General features: G+C 34.8%; 4 protein-coding genes across 4 annotated transcripts; 2 read left to right on the forward strand and 2 right to left on the reverse strand.

Annotated features, from left to right (window-relative positions):
• Positions 1-294: 294 nt before the first annotated feature.
• Positions 295-928, forward strand: LOC133307358 (uncharacterized). Its single transcript, XM_061507862.1, has 2 exons — positions 295-390; positions 483-928. Exons 1-2 carry the CDS (start codon positions 372-374, stop codon positions 833-835), a joined length of 372 nt encoding a protein of 123 aa, XP_061363846.1. The 5' UTR covers positions 295-371; the 3' UTR covers positions 836-928.
• A 188-nt stretch (positions 929-1,116) lies between these two features.
• LOC133307363 (uncharacterized) lies at positions 1,117-2,763 on the reverse strand. Its single transcript, XM_061507865.1, has 3 exons — positions 2,564-2,763; positions 1,941-2,470; positions 1,117-1,122 (listed from the first exon to the last, which is right to left on the reverse strand). Exons 1-3 carry the CDS (start codon positions 2,571-2,573, stop codon positions 1,117-1,119), a joined length of 546 nt encoding a protein of 181 aa, XP_061363849.1. The 5' UTR covers positions 2,574-2,763.
• Positions 2,764-13,006: 10,243 nt separating this feature from the next.
• Positions 13,007-14,360, reverse strand: LOC133307364 (tubulin alpha-2 chain-like). Its single transcript, XM_061507867.1, has 2 exons — positions 14,336-14,360; positions 13,007-13,581 (listed from the first exon to the last, which is right to left on the reverse strand). The coding sequence occupies exons 1-2, from the start codon at positions 14,358-14,360 to the stop codon at positions 13,007-13,009; spliced, it is 600 nt and encodes a 199-aa protein (XP_061363851.1).
• A 2,611-nt stretch (positions 14,361-16,971) lies between these two features.
• LOC133307371 (zinc transporter ZTP29) lies at positions 16,972-21,700 on the forward strand. The gene is made up of 12 exons (XM_061507872.1): positions 16,972-17,127; positions 17,429-17,487; positions 17,590-17,682; positions 17,785-17,874; positions 18,012-18,093; positions 18,338-18,393; positions 18,530-18,586; positions 18,854-18,894; positions 19,578-19,645; positions 19,958-20,014; positions 20,100-20,217; positions 21,208-21,700. The coding sequence occupies exons 1-12, from the start codon at positions 17,064-17,066 to the stop codon at positions 21,251-21,253; spliced, it is 831 nt and encodes a 276-aa protein (XP_061363856.1). The 5' UTR covers positions 16,972-17,063; the 3' UTR covers positions 21,254-21,700.
• The last annotated feature ends 3,284 nt before the right edge of the window (positions 21,701-24,984 follow it).

Consider the following 24,984-nt stretch of genomic DNA (forward strand, 5'->3'; position numbering starts at 1 on the left):
TTATGTTGGTGACACATATTATTTTCCAGCGCCCGCATAATCACTCAAAGGTGCTGGAAGGGGACTTTGTCATCCTGTGGGCCCTCCTTCACAGTCAGCAGGTGAACTGGAGGCATTACATATGCATACTGATGTGGAAGGCAGCCAAGTCAAAGAAGGCTGAATTGCCTTTTGCATTTCTGGTGCAGAAGATTCTGCATAGATTTGGAGTGCCTATGGCAACAGAGACCTTGAAGACCGCCAGAGGCTGGAATGCTATATTTGGTGAGAGGCTCCTGAAGCAGTGTGGGATCCTACCGAACAGAGCGGGTATCTGGACGTGGAAGAAGGCACCAGAACCACCTGAGATCCCATTCCACCACGATGCTGAGATGGAGGATGCACCTGCAGGTGATGTGTTGGTCTTTATGAGTTTATGCAATTATGTGTTGTTTAATTTTTAATGTGGTATTGAAGTTTGTTTTTCATGGTTTATGATGTAGGCCTTGATGATGATGACGATGATGATGGCGTTGCTGAGGTTGATGTCAGACCGACACGTCCCACCCGCAGTCGGCGACCACCAGCTCCTCCTGAGGGTGGATGGACACTTGATCATGTCATGGCATCCTTATATGATCTGACTACTGACTTTAGAGGATATAGACAGAGCACGAGCAAGTGGCGAAACCAGATGGACACAAGGGTTGCACGGTTGGACACAAGGGTTTCACGCTTGGAGGGTTTAATTGGCGAGGGTGCCCATACTCAGGAGGAGGAGGAGGAGGAGGATGATGACAATGGGGATGACACACAATCGGATGAAGAGAATGGGGAGGACACGGCATCGGATTAGTGTGTCCATAGGGTTTCATATCATTGATTTAGTTTGATGTAATGTAGTCATTTTGGTACATTTAGGAACTTTACCTACATTGCATGGATGTTTTTGTACTGGATGTTCAAAATTTGAATGAATGAAATTTTCGTTTTGCGCACGTTCAGACTTGTTGGTTCTATGCATTAGTATGGGACCTTGCATTAATATTGTCATAATTAATTTGGAAATCAATTAAACCCAAAGTAGTTTATTATTCATTTTCAACTTTGATTGGCGCACATCTTGATTACTGCATCCTATTTCTACGAAATCAATCCACCCCCAAGTCATACCGTATGTAGGTATTGCACAACAATTACCAAAATGCAACAAAAATTGCCAAAACAGCATCTGCAACAGCATCTGCAACTGGTCTACCCGGGTACCACGAATAGTCTACCCGGGTAAGATGTACTCGGGTATATCATTACGAGTTACCCGGGTAGACCAGTTGCAGATGCAGCAGCAGGTGCTGTTCAATCCATTTTGTTAGCATCTTGGTAATTGATGTGTAATACAATAACCTTAACTGACTCGGGGAAGGGGTAAATGGGTATGGTAGACATTCGGATTGCACAATACGGAACGAGTGACTCGCTAAACTTAACGGATACATTTCAACAATACATTTCAACAACACAAGAATACAGTTCAACAATACATTTCAACAACACAATACATAACTAATACAAGATAAAGTTTAGGGTACAAGGAAACAAAACAATACGTAAAGTGATTGTCATTACAAAACAAAGTACTACACAAAAACAATACGTAATCATGCTTGTCTTAGTCTCAATGGACATGTACGAATGTTATGTCCAACTTGCTTGCAATGCTTACATCTGCTCTGACTGCTAGAGGGTTGAGACTCAACCCAATCCATCTCATTCTGAATCCTTGAAGACTTTGGTCTTCCTTTTGCACGTACCAACTGAGCATCCGGAATTACAGTAGGCCCAACAACGGATGGAATCAACAATTCATTGCCAATAGGAAACCAGTGTGCAGCATATACTTTAGCAATGGTTGGAATTTTGAAAACATGATCCACATAATCATAATGGTTTAGCTTGGCTACCTTGCAAACTGCTAATACATGACTGCAGGGATACCTCCTTGCTGTAAACCTACCACACTGACATGTACGATTGATTAAGTCCACTCTCATGATGTCACCGACCTCGTGTGTAGATTGATTGTAGGCATCCTCAACCTCAAACAATAACAGGTCACTATCATATATCCTCACACGATAAGTGCCAGCCAATTCATCATTTTTTTGCAACGCTGCCTCAACCTTCTTTGAAATTATCCAACCTTGTGAGATATCTTTTTCAATCCCTTCACGTCTCTTGACGAAATACTCAACGAGTCTACTGAATGTCATCTTGACCAATGCAGATATAGGCAGATTTCGTGCTCCACGAAGCACCTTATTCACACACTCAGATAGGTTAGTTGTCATATGACCAAACCTACGTCCTGTCTCATCATACGACCTGCACCATTGCTCTTTCGGAATCGCATCCAACCATGAAGCAACTTCAGGATTGTTCTCGATAAATTCCTTGTACCTAATGTCGAAATTTATCTTTGAACATGTGTACCCTGCAAAAAACGATGACATATGCATTGGTTAGTGAATTTCATCAACGTTTTCTTCAAATGGTTGAAAATGTGAGTAATTATACCGTACATTACCTAATTTCATCAACGTTTTCTTCAATTCCACATTCCTAAAACGGGTATTGAAGTTGCTTCCGATGTGACGTAGACAAAATACATGATAAGCATATGGAGGCTGCCACCCTCCGTGGTCTTTCACCGCCCTTATGATGCTTCGATGACGATCGGATATTAGACAAATACCATGCCTATGTGTGACATGAAAACGTAAAAGGCTAAGAAACCAGGACCAATCATCCAACCTCTCACCTGGAGGAACAACAACAAAGTCAATAGGGATGAGCTCAGAAATTATTTACAGTATGAAGTGGCAAAGAAGGGTCTATGATCCAACTGTCTATGATCCTGTGCTAGGCCTTGATTCAACATATATCTCAATATATTTTAATACTTTCCATTCAACAAACGCATCTGTTACGAACTCCACATCTTCATCATCATTTATATCGTTTCCAATGTAGTATATTGTATCCATATCCACTACAGTCTCTAACCTGGCTATCATGCGGTGGATGGAATGTATGCCTTCTGACCCCATTTTTTGAAGAATTCTCTCCTTCAGTTCATTGCATGTAGTGCCCACTTTGATTTTCATCGTTTTTGTTTTTCCTTCAAATCGGACACCGTTCGGACCTTCAAAATGCCTCCCATTGTAGTAAACAACTATAGGAACCATGTTTGGACTTGAACTCATCTTTCACACAAAAATTAGATCTAGGTTTTGGGTTTGGAGGTTGGTTCGGATTTTTTAGCACAAAATGGGAGTGTGGAGATGTAATCTCAATGTCCCACCAAGATTCAGCTTTCTGAAATGATGAGATGAAATATGTGTGATGTTTCGGATTAGAGAGGGTAAGAGAGAAAGATTTTGGGGTTTCAAAAACCCTATACCTCGCAACAATGGCCGAAACCCATACATATTGGGGTTTCTGGACGCGATTTACCCGGGTACACTGCTCCGTACCCGGGTAAATAATTCAAACATTTTCCCAGATTCAAGAACTCTACCCGGGTACATCCCTACATACTCGGGTAGATAAAAAGTTTCAAAATTTACCCGGGTAGGTAATGGTGTACCCGGGTAGGCTTCGTGGTCAACGGTCAAACAGGGGCAGATTGGTGTTATGTTTGTTGGGGAGGGTAAATTTTCGAAATAGTTTTGAATGAGGGGCAATTTGGTAATTAATTATTAATTAAGGGGCATAAGGGTCAAAAAGCCGAACTACTCGCCTCAAAGTTAATTGGGATATGTTTCCAACAACAACAAAAAAAGTGTTGATTGGACATTAAACTAAGAAATGATGGACTACAACTAAAAGTTACTATATTTAAAGAGACAAAAAAAAAAAAAAAAGACGCTATATTTAGAAGGAATAAATGCATATTTAATTTAGATTTTGTTCATCGTAAACACACCAATGTGAAGCTTTATTCACACATATAAATTTTCAACAAGAAATTTACCTCTAAGCATTATTTTCTTCAACCCAAAAATCCTGCCTCTCATCAACTCAAATTAATTTCCTTGGCTCACCATTATATTGTTTTGGATTGAGTGGGGATATGGTTTTATAGGTAGTTTGACAAAGGTAAAGTAAATTTTTATGTCTTCATTATCGTGAGTACTATTTGGTGATGTAAAGAGGCAGGCTTAACACGTAATGAATAGTGTTGATGCTTGTTAACTAAACAACCATTATCTTTTAAGTGATGCAAATTCGTAACAAGGAGCACACGCCCTAACCTTTTTCTTAACATGAGAATTAATTGTATCTGTTTTGAACCGTTTGGATGGCCTTGTCCCATCATCTCAAATAGTTGTCCCATAAAATCAAAAACACTTAAACACTTGAAGACACTTGGTCCTTCAATACACATGTACCCCTCACACATTCCATGCCCTTATGAGCTGTTTTAAATCAGGGGTCACAAGGCATTTCATTATTATGGGGCCCACAATACTAAAAACGATTATGAAATTACACTTTCCTCGCTGAAAGGGAATCTTCACCTTCTTACAAGGCTATAAATAGAGGACCACAACTCTTGAAGCGAATCATCTTTTCCAAATTCATGTCTCATTGGCATAATCAAGCCTTCAAATAATTTCATGTCCTAATGGCAAGTGAGATGGTGAATATTGCTGCTCATTTGATGTTTACTGTAGATCGATAGGAATAAGACTTGAGAAGATCCCCCGAATAAAAAACACCACAGTTGAATGACGTAGCTGAGAGGATAAATTGGACTATAGAGGAAAGAGTCTAAAGTATGCTTTCGCATGCAGGGTTACCAAAATCATTCTAGATTGAGGCCGTCATAAGAGCCTTTATGGCTTGAAACAAGCCCCTCGACGGTGGTATAAGAAGTTTGAATCCTTTATGACCAAGCATAAGTTCATAAATATAGAGGTCAACCACTGCGTATTCATTAAGAAGTATGAGGCCAGAGACTTTCTGATTTTATTTTTATATGTCGACGATATGTTGATTATAGGGCAAAATAAGATGAAGATAGTCACCCTGAAGAAGACGTTGAGCACATTTCTTACGGAACTGCAAAACAGATCATTGGAATCAAAATTATAAGAGACAGTCAAAACAAGTTGTTGTGACTAACTCAAGATAAGTACATTGAGAAGATTTAAAAGTAATTCAATATGATGGAAGATTTAAAAGTAATTCAAGACAGTCAAAACTTGATGCAAAAGTCATAAAATATGTCTTTGTTGGTTATTCAACTAGCTCTAAAGCTTATCGGCTTTATAATCCCTTGAATGGAAAGATCATTATTAGTAGAAATGTGATATTCAATGAGGAAAGATGATGGACATGGAGAGAAGATAATAAGGGAGGCATTCATCTTGAAGAATTGGCCATAGAAGAAGAGCAATCCAATGCTGAAGAAGAGCAAAACAATGGTGATAATTTACTTTAAAATCCACCCAACACCCCAATGAGCTCCGACATATCCCCACCAACAATGTCTTCATCAAGTAATGGAATGACTACAGATTCATTTGAAGAAGTAGGGCCACAAGGTTATAGATCTTTGAGAGATATTTATGAAGCATCACAAGCCTTGTTTGTAGCTGATCCATATTGCTTTGAGGAAGCAATCACAAAAACAGAATGAAAGAAGGCTATGGAAGAAGAATTAGAAGCAATAGAAAGGAATGAAACTTGGGAGCTGGTTGATTTACCTAAGGGCAAGAAGGAAATTAGAGTCAAGTGGGTGTTTAGAACAAAGTACAATACATATGGAAGTATACAGAAACACAAAGCAAGGTTGGTGGTAAAGGGTTATGCTCAACAACATGGAGTTGATTATGAAGATACTTTCTCTCCTGTTGCACGCTTTGAAACGGTAAGAATTCTCTTAGCACTTGCTGCACAATTAAATTGGAGTGTGTATCAGTTTGATGTCAAATCAGCCTTTCTTAATGGTGAGCTAGGAGAAAAAGTTTATATAATGCAACCTATAGGATTTGTTGTTCAAAATGAAGAAGATAAAGTGTCCAGGCTAAAGAAAGCTCTTTATGGATTGAAGCAAGCCCCAAGAACATGGTATGAAAAAATTAATTCTTACTTCATTGAGAATGACTTTAATAGAAGCAAAAGTGAGCCCACACTTTATATTAAAAAGGAAGGTACAGAGATATTATTTGTTAGTCTTTACGTAGATGGTATGATTTACATGGGCTTATCAACTCTCATTGTTGGACAATTCCAAGAAAATATGAAAAAAAAGGTTTAAAATGTCAGATTTTGGTTTACAGCATTACTTTCTTGGAATAGAAGTGAAGCAAGTGAAGAATGATGTAACACCCCGTTTATACCCGGTTTGTTAACATGTCATCGTATTAAGCCACGCTTAATTAAAAATGTGGAATAACTTTTTACTTTCAATTATGACGTCATTATCCTTAACCAAGTTGATTATTAAATTCTTTTTCAAAACATTGCCTGTATGTAATTGCAAATAGACAGCTAACTGAAATACCTCAATATATAAATAACTATGAGTATCTAAAATCACGGAGCTACAACACTTAGTCCGGACCATCATCCTGATACGATTATACAACTCGAATCTGAATCAACATAGTCAAGTCAATGTGGCATGGACAATCCCCATGCTCACCAAATAAGGCAACAAAGCCCAACAGAGTCTCAATAACAACAACATAATAATAAATGAAGGACATGTCAGCATCCAAATATATCATCATAACAACATATATATCAGCTAAGCTTCGGCCTTCTGTCGCTCGAGGTCTCAACCCCTGAGTTACCTGAACCTGGAAATGGTGCCCCAAACGTGAGGTGAGATCTCTAAACAGAAATCTCAGTAAGGCAAGGGGTCCTCAAGGATTTCTCCACCCCAAGCTCACTTACATGTGCAGTATAAGTTCTAAAAACAGTTTAACAATATAAGTTCCAAAATCAGTGCAATGCAACAAATATTCATGTCATGTGAGTCAACTATTCTACTGGCAAGAGAAATGCAGGATTTACATACGTCTATTACCCACATTAGTACACGCCCATGCCGTACCTGCCCACAGGATCACCATATTGGATAAGGTTACATCCTTAGGCTTACCGTCTAGGCGAAACATCACATACATATCATAAGGCATTTGCACATAACAACTCAATAGCATTTCCAAAACCAATACATGAAAATAACATCATGCATATAAACCATCCCCATGGGATATGGTGGAACCAACAATGGCTAAACCGAGGACACGAAAGCTTACCTTGCAAGCTAACTATCCAAAAGAGTTCAACCAAGCTCAAGGTCCACAAACAGCACTCTCACAGTCTGTTTATACCAACAATCATATCAACACTCATAATCTATAAGCATAGAACATAAAGACAACACTTTCCTTTTACGTTCCATGTCTTTAGGCTTCTCCAAAAGCCATAAGCCCTTAATCACTTCGATTCTGACTTAGATTAATTATTACAGAAGTCCACATTACCCAAACATCGGTCCACAAACCCAAAATGCCATTCTGTATGAACAGTACAACTACTGTCTCAAAATTCCCAGAATATTCGGATATATGCTGGGGTCATATCCGGATATCCATATGCGGATATCGCAAGACCCCATATCCGGATACCGTATCCGGATACCATATCCGGATATTTCGCGACAGAATGCAGTTCTGCATTTCGCGAGATATTTATCCCAAAACGATTCCAGAAGCTTAAACATGCATTTCTAGGTGTGTTTAACCTTACCCAACCTTAAGTTATGAACTTTGGATTATTACATGCATCAAGGCTTCATTTTTAACTAAAGAAACTCATGATCAAGGTTAGTGAAGCTTACCAACAATTCAAAACAAAGAAAGGAATGCTCTTGGAGCTCACACTTCAGCTCTTATGGTACTGACTTCAAGATGAACGAAAATGGGTATCAAGGTTGGCCCTTTCTTCACAAAGGTCACCTCTTGAAGCTCCCACAACCAAGGAAATGGCTCCCACCACTTCCACCAAAAAGTCAGCCCCCAACTCCCACTCACACAGACTCACCAGCTCAGAAATGGAGTGTCTCCTCACTCACCAAGCAAACTCTCTCTCACACAAGTGTTTAGTTGAAGATTCTATGGAAGAAATGGCCTTTTGGCTCACACTATGAAGAAGAGAAGGAAATGGAACAGTGTATGGGAGCTGGTTAGCCTCCAAATCACTAGCAACAGAAAGAATACCTAGGGTTTAGTGCAAAATGAGCATATATATAGGCGGCTTAAGTTTAAACACCCAGTATTAGCACTAATATCTACGCTTAGCATTTTAATCCCAAACTTATGATTATGAACCTACTTTTATAATATTTATAATATTTTTATTTTATTTTTCACAGCACCTTTCCGGTACGCGCTTTTACGTAGCCAGTATTAGTTCTGGTACCAGTTCTCATTATTTCCACTTGAAACTTGTTTTACTAGTCCTAAATATTATTCTAGAAATATTCCCATACTTATTATAATTTTCTGGGATACTTCATCAGTACGCATTTATACCGTGAGGCAGAACCAGTATCTACACTTTTCGTCAGGAAAGCGACTTTCAGCATTTTTACTCACTAACCATAATTATTTAAGCCTTATCATAATTATTAGGGTCAATTATGGAATTATTTCTTTAATCTTGTATTTATTTAATTAATTTCCTAAATTAACGGTGCGAGTTCTTACAAATGACATCTTTGTCTCACATAAGAAGTATGCAACTGATCTATTAAAAAGTTTTCATATGAGTGGTTGCAAAACAGCTGCCACACCAATGAAAAATTGCTCTTGGATTATGGTATTGAAGAAGCCAACATACAACAATACAGAAGCTTGGTAGGTGGTCTCATTTATTTAGGCATGATATCTCTTATTCGGTTAGAGTAATATCCAGGTTCATGCACACTCCCTCAAAGCATCATTATGGAGCTGCAAAATGAATTCTTCGATATGTAGTAGGAACTTTGGATTTCAGAATATGGTATGAGCAAGTGAAGCAATGTAGCCTTATTGGATACACTGATAGTGATTGGGCAAGATGCATGGAAGATCGTAGAAGCACTACATGGTATGTATTCAACCTTGGATCTGGAGTGGTTTCATGGAGTTCAAAAAAACAGGCCACTGTTGCACTATCATCTCCAGAAGCTGAGTTTATGGCAGTAACTGCAACAACATGCCAAGCAATTTGGCTAAAAAGAATATTGGAGGGTCTTGGACAGGAGCAAAAGGAAGCAACAAAAGTATATTGTGATAACAAATTAACAATAGCTATAACGCCAAATCATGTGTTACACGATAGGACCAAGCACATTGACATAAGGGCGCATTTTATTAGAGACTTGGTTGCTGAAGGAAAGATAAGTCTTCAATATTGCAGCACTGAAGAACAAATTGCCGATATCCTCACAAAACCACTTGCAAGAGACACACATAAGCAATTGAGGAATTTACTTGATGTGTGTGATTTTGGATCAAGGGAAGTGTTGAGAAATGATCCAAAATATGGTAACTGTTTCAGCTATAATTTAGGAAAAACTAATCTGCCACCAGTCAATTAGTTAGGTTGTTTTATGCATTTAAATTGTATTCTTAAATTTTCTCTTCCAGTATCTGCACGTTAGTTCCACTCTTAATTAGTGGGAGTTGGTTTTTTTCTTTTCAGTTATGTAAAATGCATATTTAAAGGCATTATTTGTGATTCAATAAAAGTGTGGCAGAATACATTTTCATCTCTGTTTTATTGCCATCGTTATTTTCTCTTCATTTCTTACACTTGGGGTCGTCGAGAAAGTTAGATGATTGTTGTAAGAGTGTCAGGCTGATGAACATGAGTCAATAAAATCAGGAGGGGGAGATTTGTTAGGGTGCGTTCCTAATTCAATGTTTTGGTGATTTAGCATACAAGACAATTATTGGTGTATGCCTCAATGCCTAAATCACTCCAATAAATGCAACCAACCCCATTAATTACTGAAGATTCTTGAAGAAAATAAAGAGACTACCCCATCTATAAGACACTTTGAGTTTATTTTTCTATAAGGGAAATTTGAGAACATTTACTTCCTTTTGAGAAAAAATTTGTATACCACTTATGTGAGGTGAAAATTGAGTGTGTACCTCTAGTGCTTACTAAGGAAGAAATTATTGTAAACCCATTATTCTCATATAATGGAAGATTTTACTGAACTAGGTCCCGTGATTTTTATTCATTTGCATTAGGGGAGGTTTCTACATAAAAAATAATTGTGTTATCCCTTCTTCTCTTCATCTCATTTTTCTATTTTAGCGTATATTGGGCCAACCTATCAACATGTTGACCTCCAAGTGCTAAGCTGACGTGATCCACTTGATGAATAAATCGCCACACTATTTGAGAGATGTCGCCCCAACAAATTGTACTTAATCTATTAATGTTTTTATCATTAGATAACACAAGTTTGTCCCAAAGCTATTAATAAACTCATTTTCAATTTGAAAAATGGTATGTAAAAATTATATTAATATAACATGCCTAACTCAAGTATTGGCGGACTCAGAAATTTATATGAAAGGGGCAAAAATTTATATTGCAGGACAACATCAGCACGCAAACTTAATTGATTCACGCTAGCCACCCTGGGTATTTACGTTGCTTTTTTTTTCTTCTAATTTTTCGTTATTCATGTCAAAAGGTCAAATTAATAACAAGCCAAAAATCATGCTATATAAGATATATTAATTGACGAATGAAATTTAATTAGGGCTTCGCTTCTTCTACGTACTGCATCAATAGAGGGCAAAATATAAATACAATTAATAGCATTACTCCAGACAATCAAAGTTGGCTCATGATCTTCTTTTGTCTTTGCTTATGCCTATATATTCTATAATTGTTAAGTCCAAGTTTCTCCACAATTTGAAGCCCATTGCCAGTAATTTATAGACAACAAATTCAAAGAGCACATTGTACATAAACATTAGTTCTAGTTTAGAGAATAATTTTCTGATAGTACAAAACCAGCTCTCATATGTAAACTAGTTCAGTAAAAGTTCTTATTGAACTTAATAAGGTTTTTAATTAACGTCTTTGTGCTTTATTTCATCACCAAATCGCAAACACTAGTCTGAAACAAGTCTGCCATCTATGTATATGCCTGATCCCCGGACATTCAGGACCAGGGATAAATTTATAGAACATTAAACAAGTTCATCCCTTATGTCTTAATTACCCTACTACAAATCAATGATTAGGCAGAAATGTGTTGCCAACTTCCGGAAAAGACGACTTATGCTTATAGTCTTGTATATGTTAGGGGTGTTCATCAACCGATTCAAACTGCGGTGACTGAACCGAAAAATCAAAAATCAAAAATCGAAAAAAAATCGCAAATTTTAATTGAATTGGATCGGTTTTCGGATTTATTGATGTACACCAATCTAATATATTAATTTTCTTCTACCTATTTGGGTCTTTCCCCAATCATAGTCCAAAAATTTCTAAACCAAAGATCTATTAACCCATAAACTAAACCCAAGAAAAAACCTAGTCACATTTCTTCAACATTATTTTATCTGTATAGAGCTATATACACTCCATATAGGTTCAGCCTTGAACTCAAGTATACTAAATTCGTACAAGAGTTTTTCTACCCTAATATAACTCAACTTCGTGTAGAGCCAATATCAAATGACTAATGTCCTATTAGATGAAAAAATGTTAGATGCTTAGAATTTTATAGTCAAGAAATTTTCACAAAATGAATTGGACAATTAAGTAATTTTAATCATTTTATTCTATCTAATTATTACCCCTAAAATTCTCACTAGTTTTGTTTGAAGCATTATAACTTTAAAAGAGAGTTTGACAAATTAAGTACTGCATTATACAGGTCATCGTGTGTACTCAATTGTTAACATAATACGTTCTTATTTATTATTTAAATAACAATACTAAACATGAAAATATTTTCAATACTCTCATTATGCTGAATATTCGATACATTTTTTTATCAAATATGAAAAAATATATTTTTACTTTATAATTATTTTCATTCAAATCTCATATTTTTTCCCTATTGATAAAAAAAAGTAAATATTCTGGTTGCACAGAAAATGAACACTTAGATAATATTCATTGCATCATTTTATTAATGATTACGAAAGATGAAAGTGCATGGCTAATGGCTAATGGCTAATGTCTAACCAGCATTTTTCTAATTTGAGATTAGGATATTACGTAGAGTTTTATAAGAGTTATGTTGTAGAAAAAATGATAGTGTTATATTATAGAGATTCGTTTTGCGTGCTGTAATTTTTTTTCTTCAAAATATACGGGCCCCACAAAATATTATGTGTGTAGAAAAATTTTTGTGATCATGTTAAATGATAAATGTAAACCCCCTATTATGTATGGTTTTGATCGCTTGATGATCTAGAAGCATTTGTGATTGACTGTATAGATGCATTTGAAAGGTAATCAAAACTGATCTCAATATACAAACATAGGCAGGATGGCACCAGAATTTATCCCGCATAGCCGTTTGAAGCCTGCTTGAATCGCCCCATGCAAGGACAAGACAAGAACAACGAAACAAAACAACAAAAGGAGAGCAGAGATGACCTGGTTCTTGAGTGCACGGGTACCACTCCAACAGTCCTATTTTATGAGGCGTTTGGTTGAGGAGAAATTTTATGAATAATAGAAAAATGTTATAGATAGGAAAATGGTTGAAAAGTGAGATAGGTAGGAAAATGTAAAAAAAATTATTTGGTTGGAAAAAATTTTATTGAGAAAATTAGGTAACTTTTATGAAATCTATGTTTGGTTGTAGATAAAATATAGATGGAAAAATAAGTTGGTTTTACAAAATAACCCTGTATTTAATTTTTTTTTTTTTGATAACCAAGAAAACTTTTTAATTGATTAAGCTATCTGTTTAATTGACTCATTGACATCTCAGGTCATGGTATGCCTTGGCAGCAGAGATAACAGGTGCATAAGAGTAAAGCATGAAATGAATTCGAGGATAAGGCACAAGATTAGTCTGGAACTCAGTAATATCAACATTAATAGCACCATCAAACCTCAACGAGGTTGTCAAAGATGAAATGATATGAGAAATCAACCTATTCAAATTGGTATAAGTAGGCCTCTCAATATCAAGCGACCTCCTACAAATATCATAGATCGCTTCATTGTCCAAGAGCACAGCCACATCGGTGTGCTCAAGCAGCGAATGAGTGGAGAGAACACTGTTATATGGCTCAACAACCGCCGTTGAAACCTGTGGCGAAGGGTAAATGGTGAAATCGAGCTTCGATTTCTTGCCGTAATCGACGGATAAGCGTTCCAACAAGAGTGAGCCGAGACTAGAGCCAGTGCCGCCACCGACGACGCTGAAGACAAGAAACCCTTGCAAGCCTGTGCAGTTATCAGCTAACTTTCTGACACGATCTAAGCACAGATCTACGATCTCCTTGCCGACGGTGTAATGTCCTCTGGCGAAGTTGTTGGCGGCGTCTTCCACAAGCTTGGCATCGTATCATCTCTCTTTTGTTTTCAAAGGGTATACTGGTTACATATTGCATTTGCAAACAGTGGTTTAGCCGTGGTTTTACAAAAAAAACCACGTACGAAAATGCTTTTCAAACAGTACCGAAAGCTGTTATTTTCTATTTAAATTTTAAATTGAAAAAGTTATGCATTTTGGATGGCTAGCTTTTTGCCTGAATCTATTCAACCAAACACTTCTATTCTGGAATCCTCGTCTCACTTACCTAGAAAATTTTTGGAAAGACCCCAGCCAAACACCACCTTAAAGCATTAAGAACATATATATATATTAAAATATACACTGAAATGATTAAATTTCTTTTAAGAAAATTGTACAGATAGAAAATATTTATTAGAATAAATTACTTTTTATGCATTCTATAATGTTACCGGATTCAATTTAATTCTTTAAAAAAAATAAGTCAATTTGTAGTTCATGTAAAATTTAAATTAGATTCATGTTAATTTTTTGAGAAACTAATGTAGGTTTTCTTTAAATTTCAAAAGAATCACAATTTTAACTAACTAAGTTTATTTTAAATTTTATAAAAATCATATATTGATTTTTTTTCTCTCTAAAAAATTAAATTGGACTCATAATATTTATTGAGCCAAAAGCTATTTTACTCAATTTATTATTTTTAAAAGAATAATAGCAGTAAGGTGGAGCCTATAAATTGCCGAGGATTCGTCTCATCCAACATCACAAGATACTTATTACCTTGCTTCCTGACCTGTACTTGCATATCTGTGTCCGTGAAAAATGGCACACATTAACAGGAACTTGAGCAGAGCAATATTCTTCATGGTCTTCGTTGTGGGGCTTCTGTTGGGTGCTGAGGCAATGGCACAGGGTGGCGAGTTCACTCAAGCCGCACCAGCGCCAGCACCCACAGTGAACGCTGGAGCTGGGTTTTTGGTGACTTATTCTGGGGCATTTGTTTGCTCCTCTCTGCTCTTCTCTCTCATTGCCCTTCTCTTTCATTAAATCTCATAGACAAACATACCTACAGTCTTTTTTTTATTTTTTTATTTATTTTTAGATTATGTTTTTCTTATTTGTTCATTTTAAATGGGAGGTAGTAATTGGTGATTGGTGAGTACATTTGAGGCCGGTTGAGGTTATGGCATTATTTATTTCTTCTGTTGATTTCATTATTATTGTATTATCTTCAATTTTTTCCTAATTGTTGGTTAGGGTGTGATTCACTACATTGTCTATTTGTGCAGAACATTATGAATTATATAATATTTTTATGTGGCGTTGTCCATATGGTGTGCTACAAAGTGTAATGATCTAAATGAGTGTTTAAAAAAATAAAGAATATGAATATTATTATGTTAATAATAAGATAGGAAAGACGCGTCAAGACTCAAGAGCATGGAGAATGACTCCAGCCAGTTTTGTTTCTCTGCTTGTCCTCATTGTTATTGAACCACAAGTGTCCCTTTTCTGCTTAAAACAACCAATCTTTTATGAAATTAAACTGGAACTGAAAACAATGGTGTTAAGAAGAAATACGAAGACGTGGGTAATGTATAAATTAGTTTAGCTTCGGTACTACATTCTTCAATCCTTGATGTTTCTAATGATATGCTCTGACTCAACAAGCCTGTTAGAAAAATGATTACAAATTTATAATTTAATTTGCAGATGTTCTGATTTACAAATTCGGATATGAAATGGTTATCACTTGGTACAAATGTGAGGCTGTAAAAGTCAGTTTTGTTCCTTATACAACTAACAAGATTCCAATGTACCCCAGGGCACGGAACGAACTTCATTATTGACTGATTAAACCGCTGGAAAGGCGTATATTGAGCAAAACTCATGTAAAACATTAGTTGCCAGGGATTTCACTTTGTCTAAATTCTTGGCTTTTATCATATAATTTGTTTTTGGAATATTAGCACCCTCTTGTTGAAAGAACAAGAACTACTATAGGTTTATATTATTCTTTAACACGTCTTTTCACATAAGAGAGTTCATTGAACTTAAAGAATAGACAATGCACAGAAACTATCCTAAGAAAATTTCAAAAGAAAAAAATAGGGGGTGGTGAGATTTATATATTTCTTTAATATATCCTCTCATACGAAAGTTCACTGGATGGAGGGTGGATAATACACAGACTCAGTACTAAGAAATTCTACAAAAAAAAAAGTTGAAGGTGAAGATCTAACCATGCACAGGCCTTCACTTAACAGCTTTAAATTTTTGAGTTGAATTGATTCTTTAGAATAAAATTCAAACCCAGATAAATGATGTGTCATATAACCATAGTGTCCAAGAGACGATCATACGAGAGCCTAATAGTTAAAAAACTGATGATGCACTGCTCTGGCCTCTGAAGCTTAACTAGAACTTGCCTAATGTTCAAACTTTAAATCAGATTACGATTGGGAAATTTTGAAATTCTGAACTCCAAAATGTTCCGTTTGCTAATTTTTCACAAAAGTAACCAAAGGAAATCACCAGTAACATGTATCTCCACAACATACATCTGTGCGTCTCGCCGAGACGGTCTCGGTGTACATATATATGTATATTTTACGCATATGGCATTTTGAGTCCCTCTTTAAAAAGGTATTCGTTTCCATGTATTTTTTTTAAATAAAAAATTAGTACTCATTGAGTGACATGAATTATGCCATTTTGTGTACATAAAAATATCTCGCCGGCAGAAGGGAGGATCATAATATATTAAAATTCCCTCACTCGCTTTATATCCACGCACTTGTAAAATTAATTAAAGAAAATTACTAAACACTATTCGGATAAAGTGTCACTATCAATGTTATTATCAATCAATTTCACAGTTAGATCGATTCAACAATTATATTTATTTTCATCTTTGTATGATTATGATTCTCTATATTTAATGTGAAAATATTAAATATGAAAATTATAACCATACAAAGATAGAAATAAATATAAAGTATTAAATAGAGAGAATTATAACCAAAGATAAAAATAAATATAACCGTTAGATCAACATAATCGATCTAACGATAAAATTAATTGACAATAATATTTATAGTAACACACTAACATTAATTAATTGTTACAATATCTTCCGCGTTCTATCCTTACATTTTTGTAACAAAATAATTTAGCAGTAACAACTACGCATGCGTCTCTTTCCAACTAGAATTAATTATTAGAAATTAGTGATAATTTTGGTCTAATTTTTTCGTGAACAATGACATTTCTGTTAATTAAATATTAGTCTTCTGCGTTTTTTTTTTATCCAGCTATCTTCTACCTAAAAATAATAGGCTACGCCTGCCAACAAAAAACGGAAAAAATATAAATATATATATTTCCTTACTCCTCGTTCTGCATCTATCATCGGCTTCTGGTTTTCGAAATTAAAACATAAGAATTGCTAGTGATTTGCGTCTAGGTCCCGTAATCGAAGATAACCCTAACCTAACATTGTTGAGGAATGGACTCTCAGGTGACGGTAGCTCTTGCTCTTTCACTGGTTGGTGGCTTGAGCACTTCCCTCGGTACGTACATAACTTGAATGTTGTTATCGCATCTTGTGTTTTCAATTTCAATTTAGACCATGCTGCTTCGTACACACACTATTTCCATTATAATTTGAACCCTATCTAGTTGCTTACCATGATAACTTGCTTTACCAGCTCCGGCTCATATGGAAAGAAATTGATACCTTTGCTTGCTCCCCCAAAATCTTAACATTAGAAATTTTATCACTAGTGTTTTTTTTTTAATTATTATATTATATTTCTATTGAGCTTTTATTTGTTTGTAACTGAACTTTAAGTTGTTGTCAATGTGAAACAGGTGCACTTTTTGTTATTATTAATCCAGCTCCCAATTTGAAGATGCTTGGGTTATTACAGGTGGTTTTCGTTTGTCAAGACCTCTTTTATTTTATTTTTTATTTTTTATTTTTTTGGGTCTATTTGTTTATTTGATTGCTTGAGTTTGCTTTCTGAATGAAGGGTTTTGCTGGTGGTTTGATGCTGAGCATATCATTCTTCGATCTTGCTCATAATGCTTTGAACTCACTAGGATTCTTGAAAGGCAACCTTTGGGTAAGGCTGTGAACTTCAGCAATCATAAAGTCAACTGACAGCAATGTTTTACTTTCTTGTTAGTTCTGACCAAAATGTTCTATCTTCTCATTTTTCGTGTAGTTTTTCGCTGGTGTAATATTCTTTGCTGTTGTTACCAATTTTATCCCCGAGCCAACACTTGCTCCCACTTCAGATGTGAAGAGTAGAAAGGTTTTGAATGAACTTGTTTCTTGCAAATAACTGTTACCTCTGAATTGTTGCATTTGCAAAGTGGCATTGGAGCAGCTATGTTATGTACTGCATTGATATAAATTTTGATAAATATGACTGATGACATGCTTGAATAGAAAAATGGGGATGAAGGAAGCAAGGATATTATGAAAAAACATCGCAGACAAGTTTTATTCAGTGGAATTATTACAGCCGTAGGTATGACTATCTGTGTACTTTCAAACCTAACGTTTTTCTTACATTGTAGTTCTTTTTGGAACAAAAGATTATAAGAATATTAGAGGAATTTGAAAATTAAATTTCTTTTGAATTTTCTAGGAGTTTGGGTAATCAAAGGCTTGAACGAGATTAAGAACTTCAATTCTCATTTTCTATTTTTCCTTTTGTTCACTGTTTCTTTAATTTTTATTTATTTTATTTTCCTTTTTTGTTCTTTTCCTAGGTATAAGTTTACACAATTTTCCGGAAGGAATGGCAGTATTCCTTGGATCCATGAAGGTACCCAAGAACCTATTGATATGCATATGGATCTAACACTTTTGTCATTAATTGTTGAAGGAGTACTTATATTTACACCGATATGCTTGTTAATGCCACTTCGATTTGATGTTTATGACATGCTTTTTTTTAATAGGGACTCCGTGTTGGCCTTAACTTAGCGTTGGCCATTGCTCTGCACAATATCCCAGAGGTACACATTTTCATCTTATGATGGAATCTGTTTACTCTAGATGCTATAGTTATATTTGAGTGGTGCAATTAGTAATGAAGGGAAACCACTGTTCCTTATAATACTTGATGCTTTCGTGTCTCTGTATTTTATTTTAATTTTTTATTGTTCAATATTTTGAGTTACACAAGTTTTTTTTTTATTCTATCCACATTATTTTCTGAAAACACGTTTAAAAAAAATGCTAAATAGCTCTTTTTGTAATTTTAACAATCTTCTGTTTTCTAGGGTGTTGCTGTTGCACTTCCTGTTTATTTTGCGACACAAAGGTAAAAACTTTTAAGGGCTCCTCTTGGTTTTGCTTTTTTGTAGCACTTCCAACTGACAAGTGACATATATGTATTGAAGTGTAAAGAGTTTATGGTCAATTGTTGCACGGGCTGAAATATGCATATGAAATAGTGAACTCAACAATGAATTTATATGAAAAAACAGACTGATTGTGGGAAATATATTCTCAGTGGCACTGAGTAGGTGATATTGGAATTATTTTCTAAATAGTTTGTGCTGTAAAAGGTTTCTGATGCACATGATCACCATTTAAGGGTGATTCCCTCCCCCCCCCCCAAAAAAAAAAATCACAAAACCAGTAGTGGTAGCAGCATGTGATGGTGGGAACAAAGATGATGACTTGGTTGGTTTGTGTTAATGGCTATTATGTGAGACAAAACCTTTTATTTTATTTTTTTGAGCCTGTTTTTGGATTTGAATGCTGTTATCTATACAAATCAAACTAGATACTTATGAAATTCTAGTGAAAGGATGCAATGATATGTTCATTTGCAATTTTTCACATGCTTGATGTCATTCTTTTGTTGTATAATACCACTGGAATTCTGGAATTATTAATTAACCTTAAATCATGTTTTATGTTATGTGAAATGAAATTATGTCAATAATTACGTATTCCAATTATAACTATAACTTTTTTATGTTTCTGGATGTATCTTAGTAAATGGAAGGCATTCAAATTGGCAACGCTTTCTGGCTTTGCCGAACCCCTGGGTGTTATAATAGTAGGTAAATCATCTGCTTTATGTTGCTTTGCTCAATAGAGTTTTCTTTTCTTTTCAAAGCAGCAGAAAACAAGAATTAGTGGTAATTTGGTATCATAACAATGATGAAGCATGACATGCTTCAATATTAAGGTCTGGTGAGGTATGCGTGCCTATTTCAAGCTTGCCCATTGATTCTCTCTTTCCCTCTCTACTCCAGAGTAGTTTTTATGCTTAGTTATATAAATTCATTAGTTTTTTGACACTCAGGATTTCTTAGATATGTGTAAATTACTAAGTTGAACTTACTGTAATGATTTCTTTTCTTTCACTGTAGCCTATCTATTCCCTAGCAGCTTAAGTCCCGAGATTCTGGAAGGCTTACTTGGATCAGGTTTGCCATAATACAGCTTCTAGATGTCACAATTAGGGTGTCAACATTTATGTTATTATGCAGATTTGTTGTATGATGATTGCAGTTGGTGGAGTTATGGCTTTTCTGACCCTTCATGAAATGCTGCCATTGGCATTTGATTATGCGGGACAGAAGCAATCTGTTAAGGCTGTATTTTTTGGGATGGCTTTCATGTCTGCAAGGTGATAATTTCATTGCTAATGAAATATTATTTCTAGAGCTGATGATATTGTTTGCTTTTAATTGTTACTTTGGTAAAATATTTAATGCATTTGAGTGTCATGTTTCATGTCCCTGTTCATTAAAGTGAGTAATTAATATGCATGTTTACTAGCAACTAGTAATAATGAATATTGCTTGCTACAAAGAGAGGAAACAAAAATATTATCGTGGAGACAGAAAGATGCAAACTCTTGGCCATGCGGCATTTATCACTATTAGTGAAATTTGTGACTTTCTTATGTCTTTGATTTTGTTGTAACTTGTTCTTGGGTCTGTCTTGACCTACATTATGTCCTATAGCCAGATTTTTTTTTGGGGGTGGGGGAGACTGTCAAAGAACTTTATAAAAGAGTAATGTGCTACACAGCCAGAAAGAACTTAGCAGAATTTGCCAAGATTCAAGGGTGTCTGTCATTTATCCAAGTGTCAATAATAATGCCAGCTCATTGGCAAAAGAATTATGGATCTTTAGTATTTTCCCTTATAAAATTGTCTGTGTTCCAATGTATGATACATACATGGTCTAAACATTATTTGTAGTGAGAATGCAAAATATGCAACATTTCAACAGAGAAACTAATTAGGACTTAATTGCTACCTTCTTGTTTCATCAGTAGTGTGTCCTTAGAAATGAAGGTGAAAATTCATATCTGAACTTTGGGTGAAAAATTTGTGTAAGAACTTGTTTATACCCCAAATTTTAAGGGATTATCAAACTAACTATCAGTTGCGCTGCACCATCCACCTCCAAACTTCTAATCATCATTTAATCTCATAACGTTTTATACCACAAATTCTTTGGCTAGTGTTTCTGCTTTCTTTTCCCCCTCGTCACTGGATATACCTCTTTATCTCTTTTTTCACTTCAAAAAGGAGGGGAAAATATATCTCTTTCTGTCTCTTTTTTTGCTAGAAATTATTATATCTCATTACTATTGCCGGATGTGCAGCCTGTATTTTCTAAGTATCTGCTTGCCAGAGGAGATAAGCTTGTAGATGGGAACAACCTCTTTTGTTTTCTGAATATGATGCATTCCACAGTATTATTGTGGCGTGTCTTCTGTTTCTGTCATCAATCGCAGCAACATTCCTTCGGAAGGACTCCCACAAACTGTCCAATGACAAAAATGCACAGCCATCTGTTGAGGATAGCAATCGGACATCAATATACAGGGATGTATTCCACCTAAGGTTATGGTATCCCTTATAAACGAATGTACAAAGAAAACGAAAGAATAAGTGTATGTTGTCTTTAATTCGTTAACCGACCTTGTATCCTGTCATCAATGAAGGTCAGACTTGTAAATTACACAGTTTGCTGATAGCCTTGGGGTATAAGAAACAATATGCCTTGAGCATTCTTCCTCTCCAAACCGACCATGCTTGCCTTGGCAAGGAGTTTGGTTCTCAGGTCTCTTATATTAATAGTCTAAAATTCAAAAAACAAACTCCTATGGGTTAAAGAGAGTATTTTTCATACATTTACATTTTTTTGTGTGTGGATAAACCACATGTATCCTCCTATGGAGGCAATCCAGTTAAGGGTATGTCTAGAATTAAGGTTTTAAACCTCTTTCAAATATGGTACTAAAGAGAATTTATATTTTTAAAGTTAAAATTACCTTACATTTGGATGGAATACATAAAAAAGGATTTTTTATGGCTTGTATTTTTTTTAAAGAAGTTAAAAGTATTTTACGTTTGGATGGAATATATAAAAAATATTTTTAGATTAAATTGTTATTTGGATGTTAAAATTAATAAGTAATTTTATATATAAAATTACTAATAGATATATGTGAATGATGATAGTGGCGGTAATGGGATGGAGTTGGGATAAAATTAAATTTTTAAAAAATTATTTAATTTTTGACTTTTATTTTTTTCATAAGCAAGCGACTTCCAAAAAAAGTACTATTTTAACTTTTTTCTTTTTGAAAAAAGTTTCTATCCAAACACATAAAATAACCCAAAGTGACTTTTTTATTTTTTATTTTGGAAAAAAGCATCTTTTAGAAAAAACGCACGTCCAAACCCACTCTTAATCCCCTCATAAAGAACAAGAATTAAGTAGCTGTGGTCAGGGTTATGGAACTATCTCCGTGTATCCTCTACAACTACAACTCTATAGGTGTGGCCGTGTGGATCGTGGTAAGCTCAAACTTTACCAAGTGGATAGTACTAAGGCAATTCATTTTACAAAATTTTTGGTGTTACTTTACAAGTGGAAAACATGTTTTATTTAGATATTCAGGCAATTCAGTGGCATTAAATTAGGGTTAAAGAAAGCATTTTTCATACACTTACATTTTTTGTTTGGGGTAAATCATACGTTTACCTTTTGGTGTTAGCATTTGTGTAACTTTCGAGTTTCGAATGACAAAAACTAATGGGATATTATAATAAATGAGTCAAGTCAAGTCAGAATTTACTCTAAATGAGTTAGGCTTATGTAAAATATTTTAAACATGACTTAGTTTGATAGTCTGATAGCTAAATTATAAATTTGGTCTGACTTGTTATTAAAAAATATAAGATTTGACCCATCTTATCAAGCTTATTAAACCTTCAAAAATGACATATTGTACTATGTAAAATATGAGTTATGAGTTATGACTATTTTATTTCTTTTATGTGTTTAGATTGATGGAAAGTCAAAATAATACACTAGCCGAAGCTAAAGCCACGTCACAACCCAAAATATGATTTTGTTAAACAATAATAAAGTATTATTTATTAAAAAATGCGAGTTGGGCCTAAAGGCTTAGAGGTCAGATCTTCTAAAATAGACTTTCCATTTGATTTTTAAAGTGGTCTTTTAATGAGTTTAAGCCTGTATTGTTTTTGAAACGGGTTAAGTTAAAACATATCAAATATAAGTCAAACTGTAGGCTTTAATAAGTTGCCTGATCTATTTACATCTCAAACGGCTTTAACTTTACTAGATTTAACGGGACTTTTTAAATTACTGTACAATCTATATAGATTCTGCATTGTCAACATTAACAACAACTTCAAAGTGATGGTGTATCTGACGAATTTGGATGAGTATACGTTGGGAAATAGGAAATATTTTTTTTTCTTATAAAAAAAAAACATGGGAAGATTGGTGTTTTTCTAGTGAGGTCAGTGATGTAATTTACTGATTAATGATGGATTACCCTTTCTTTTTCAATGAAGCTTTTCAATTGGATGTATAAAGACAATCATATAGAAAATAAGGGGACAAAAGTTTTCAATCAACCAAAGGCGAATCTAATTAAAGCAAAACAACCAGGACAAGGAACCTCTAACATTAAAAGTATAGTTCGCATGAAGTTGCAAAATTGCAATCAACTATTCGAATCTCCCCAGTATCACCTTTGGGAAGAATTTAAAGCTTTAATCCTGGACCCGCCCCGAATCGGACTAGTCGCGAAGCGATGAACCGATGGAATATTTCCAAAAAAACTATTACAGTGACCAACCAATTTTAGATTGTATGCACAATTTCTTAACTCTCTTTTTTTTTTAAAAAAGATAATTTTTAATTTCCAAATAGTAATTTAAGTTCCTATTGAAACTTGTGCGTGAATAATAATACGGAAGAGTTATTATGGCCTTAACGAGTCAAAATGTCTTTATAATTGTTTTAACCTTAGCTTGGGTATATACGAGAGCTAGCCTTCTCTAATCTCTAGAGACTTTTAAAGGAAATTGGATTTGTTTTTTAATTAAATGAATATCTGAATTAAGAAGTTAAGAAATTATTCCCCTCCTTTTTATTCATATTTTCATTTGAAAGTATAATAAATTAATAACTTAAACAAAAATATTTTTTTTTAAACGCTCGTGCTTGATATGAAGATCAGCTTCCAAATGACAATCTAATATTTTAATATGGAATGAGAATTGATCACATGCGAACAGAAACGCAATCTATATATCTACGTTGGTTCTTTCAAAATATTATAAATTATATTCTACCCTTGAGAATTTTGTCTGAACCCTTATAACCAGCCGAATAAGGCCAGTTTTCATTATTGTGCTTCTTAAGTAGTAGCTTTTCATGTTTTTGAAATCTCTATTATACCCAAAAACAAATGCATCAACACGAAACTTCATTATTTTCATCCATGTCGTCTTAATTAAATTCTCAAACCCAAGCTGTTTGTTTGTGTAATATATTATAGAGTATAGACCAATTTTCATTATTAGTTTTATGGCATAGTTTTATAATAATCAAATTTTGACGTATACATTAGGTGTTTATGTGATTTTGGCATTAGAAAAAAGCTAAACGTGTTCTAAAGCTAAACGTGTTCATCACACACACATATATATAGGGGCAGGATATTCTTACATCGGTGTAAGAGTTAGAAGTCTTACACTCAATTTTGACCATTGATCCACTTGTATCCAATGACTCATATTACTAAAAAATTAGAGCCCTCAGATATAAGTGGGATCAACGGACAAGATTGAGAATGTAACTTACAATAGTATAAAATGATCCTGACGTGTAAAATGATCATGTCCCATATATATATATATATATATATATATATATATGAGGCAGGATCCTTTGACACCTCATCTGAGAGCCATTAGATAAAAAAAAAATCAACAATTTTGATTTGTAAGCATGTGACACCATTGATCTTTTTTGATCTAATGGCTATCAGATGAGATGTCAAATGATCCTACCTCTCTCTCTCTCTCTCTCTCTCTCTATATATATATATATA

The sequence above is a fragment of the Gastrolobium bilobum genome, unplaced genomic scaffold (genome assembly GCF_033153095.1).
Source record: "Gastrolobium bilobum isolate Gb01-03AN ecotype WA unplaced genomic scaffold, APGP_CSIRO_Gbil_v1 utg713, whole genome shotgun sequence".
Taxonomy (NCBI): Eukaryota; Viridiplantae; Streptophyta; class Magnoliopsida; order Fabales; family Fabaceae; genus Gastrolobium; species Gastrolobium bilobum.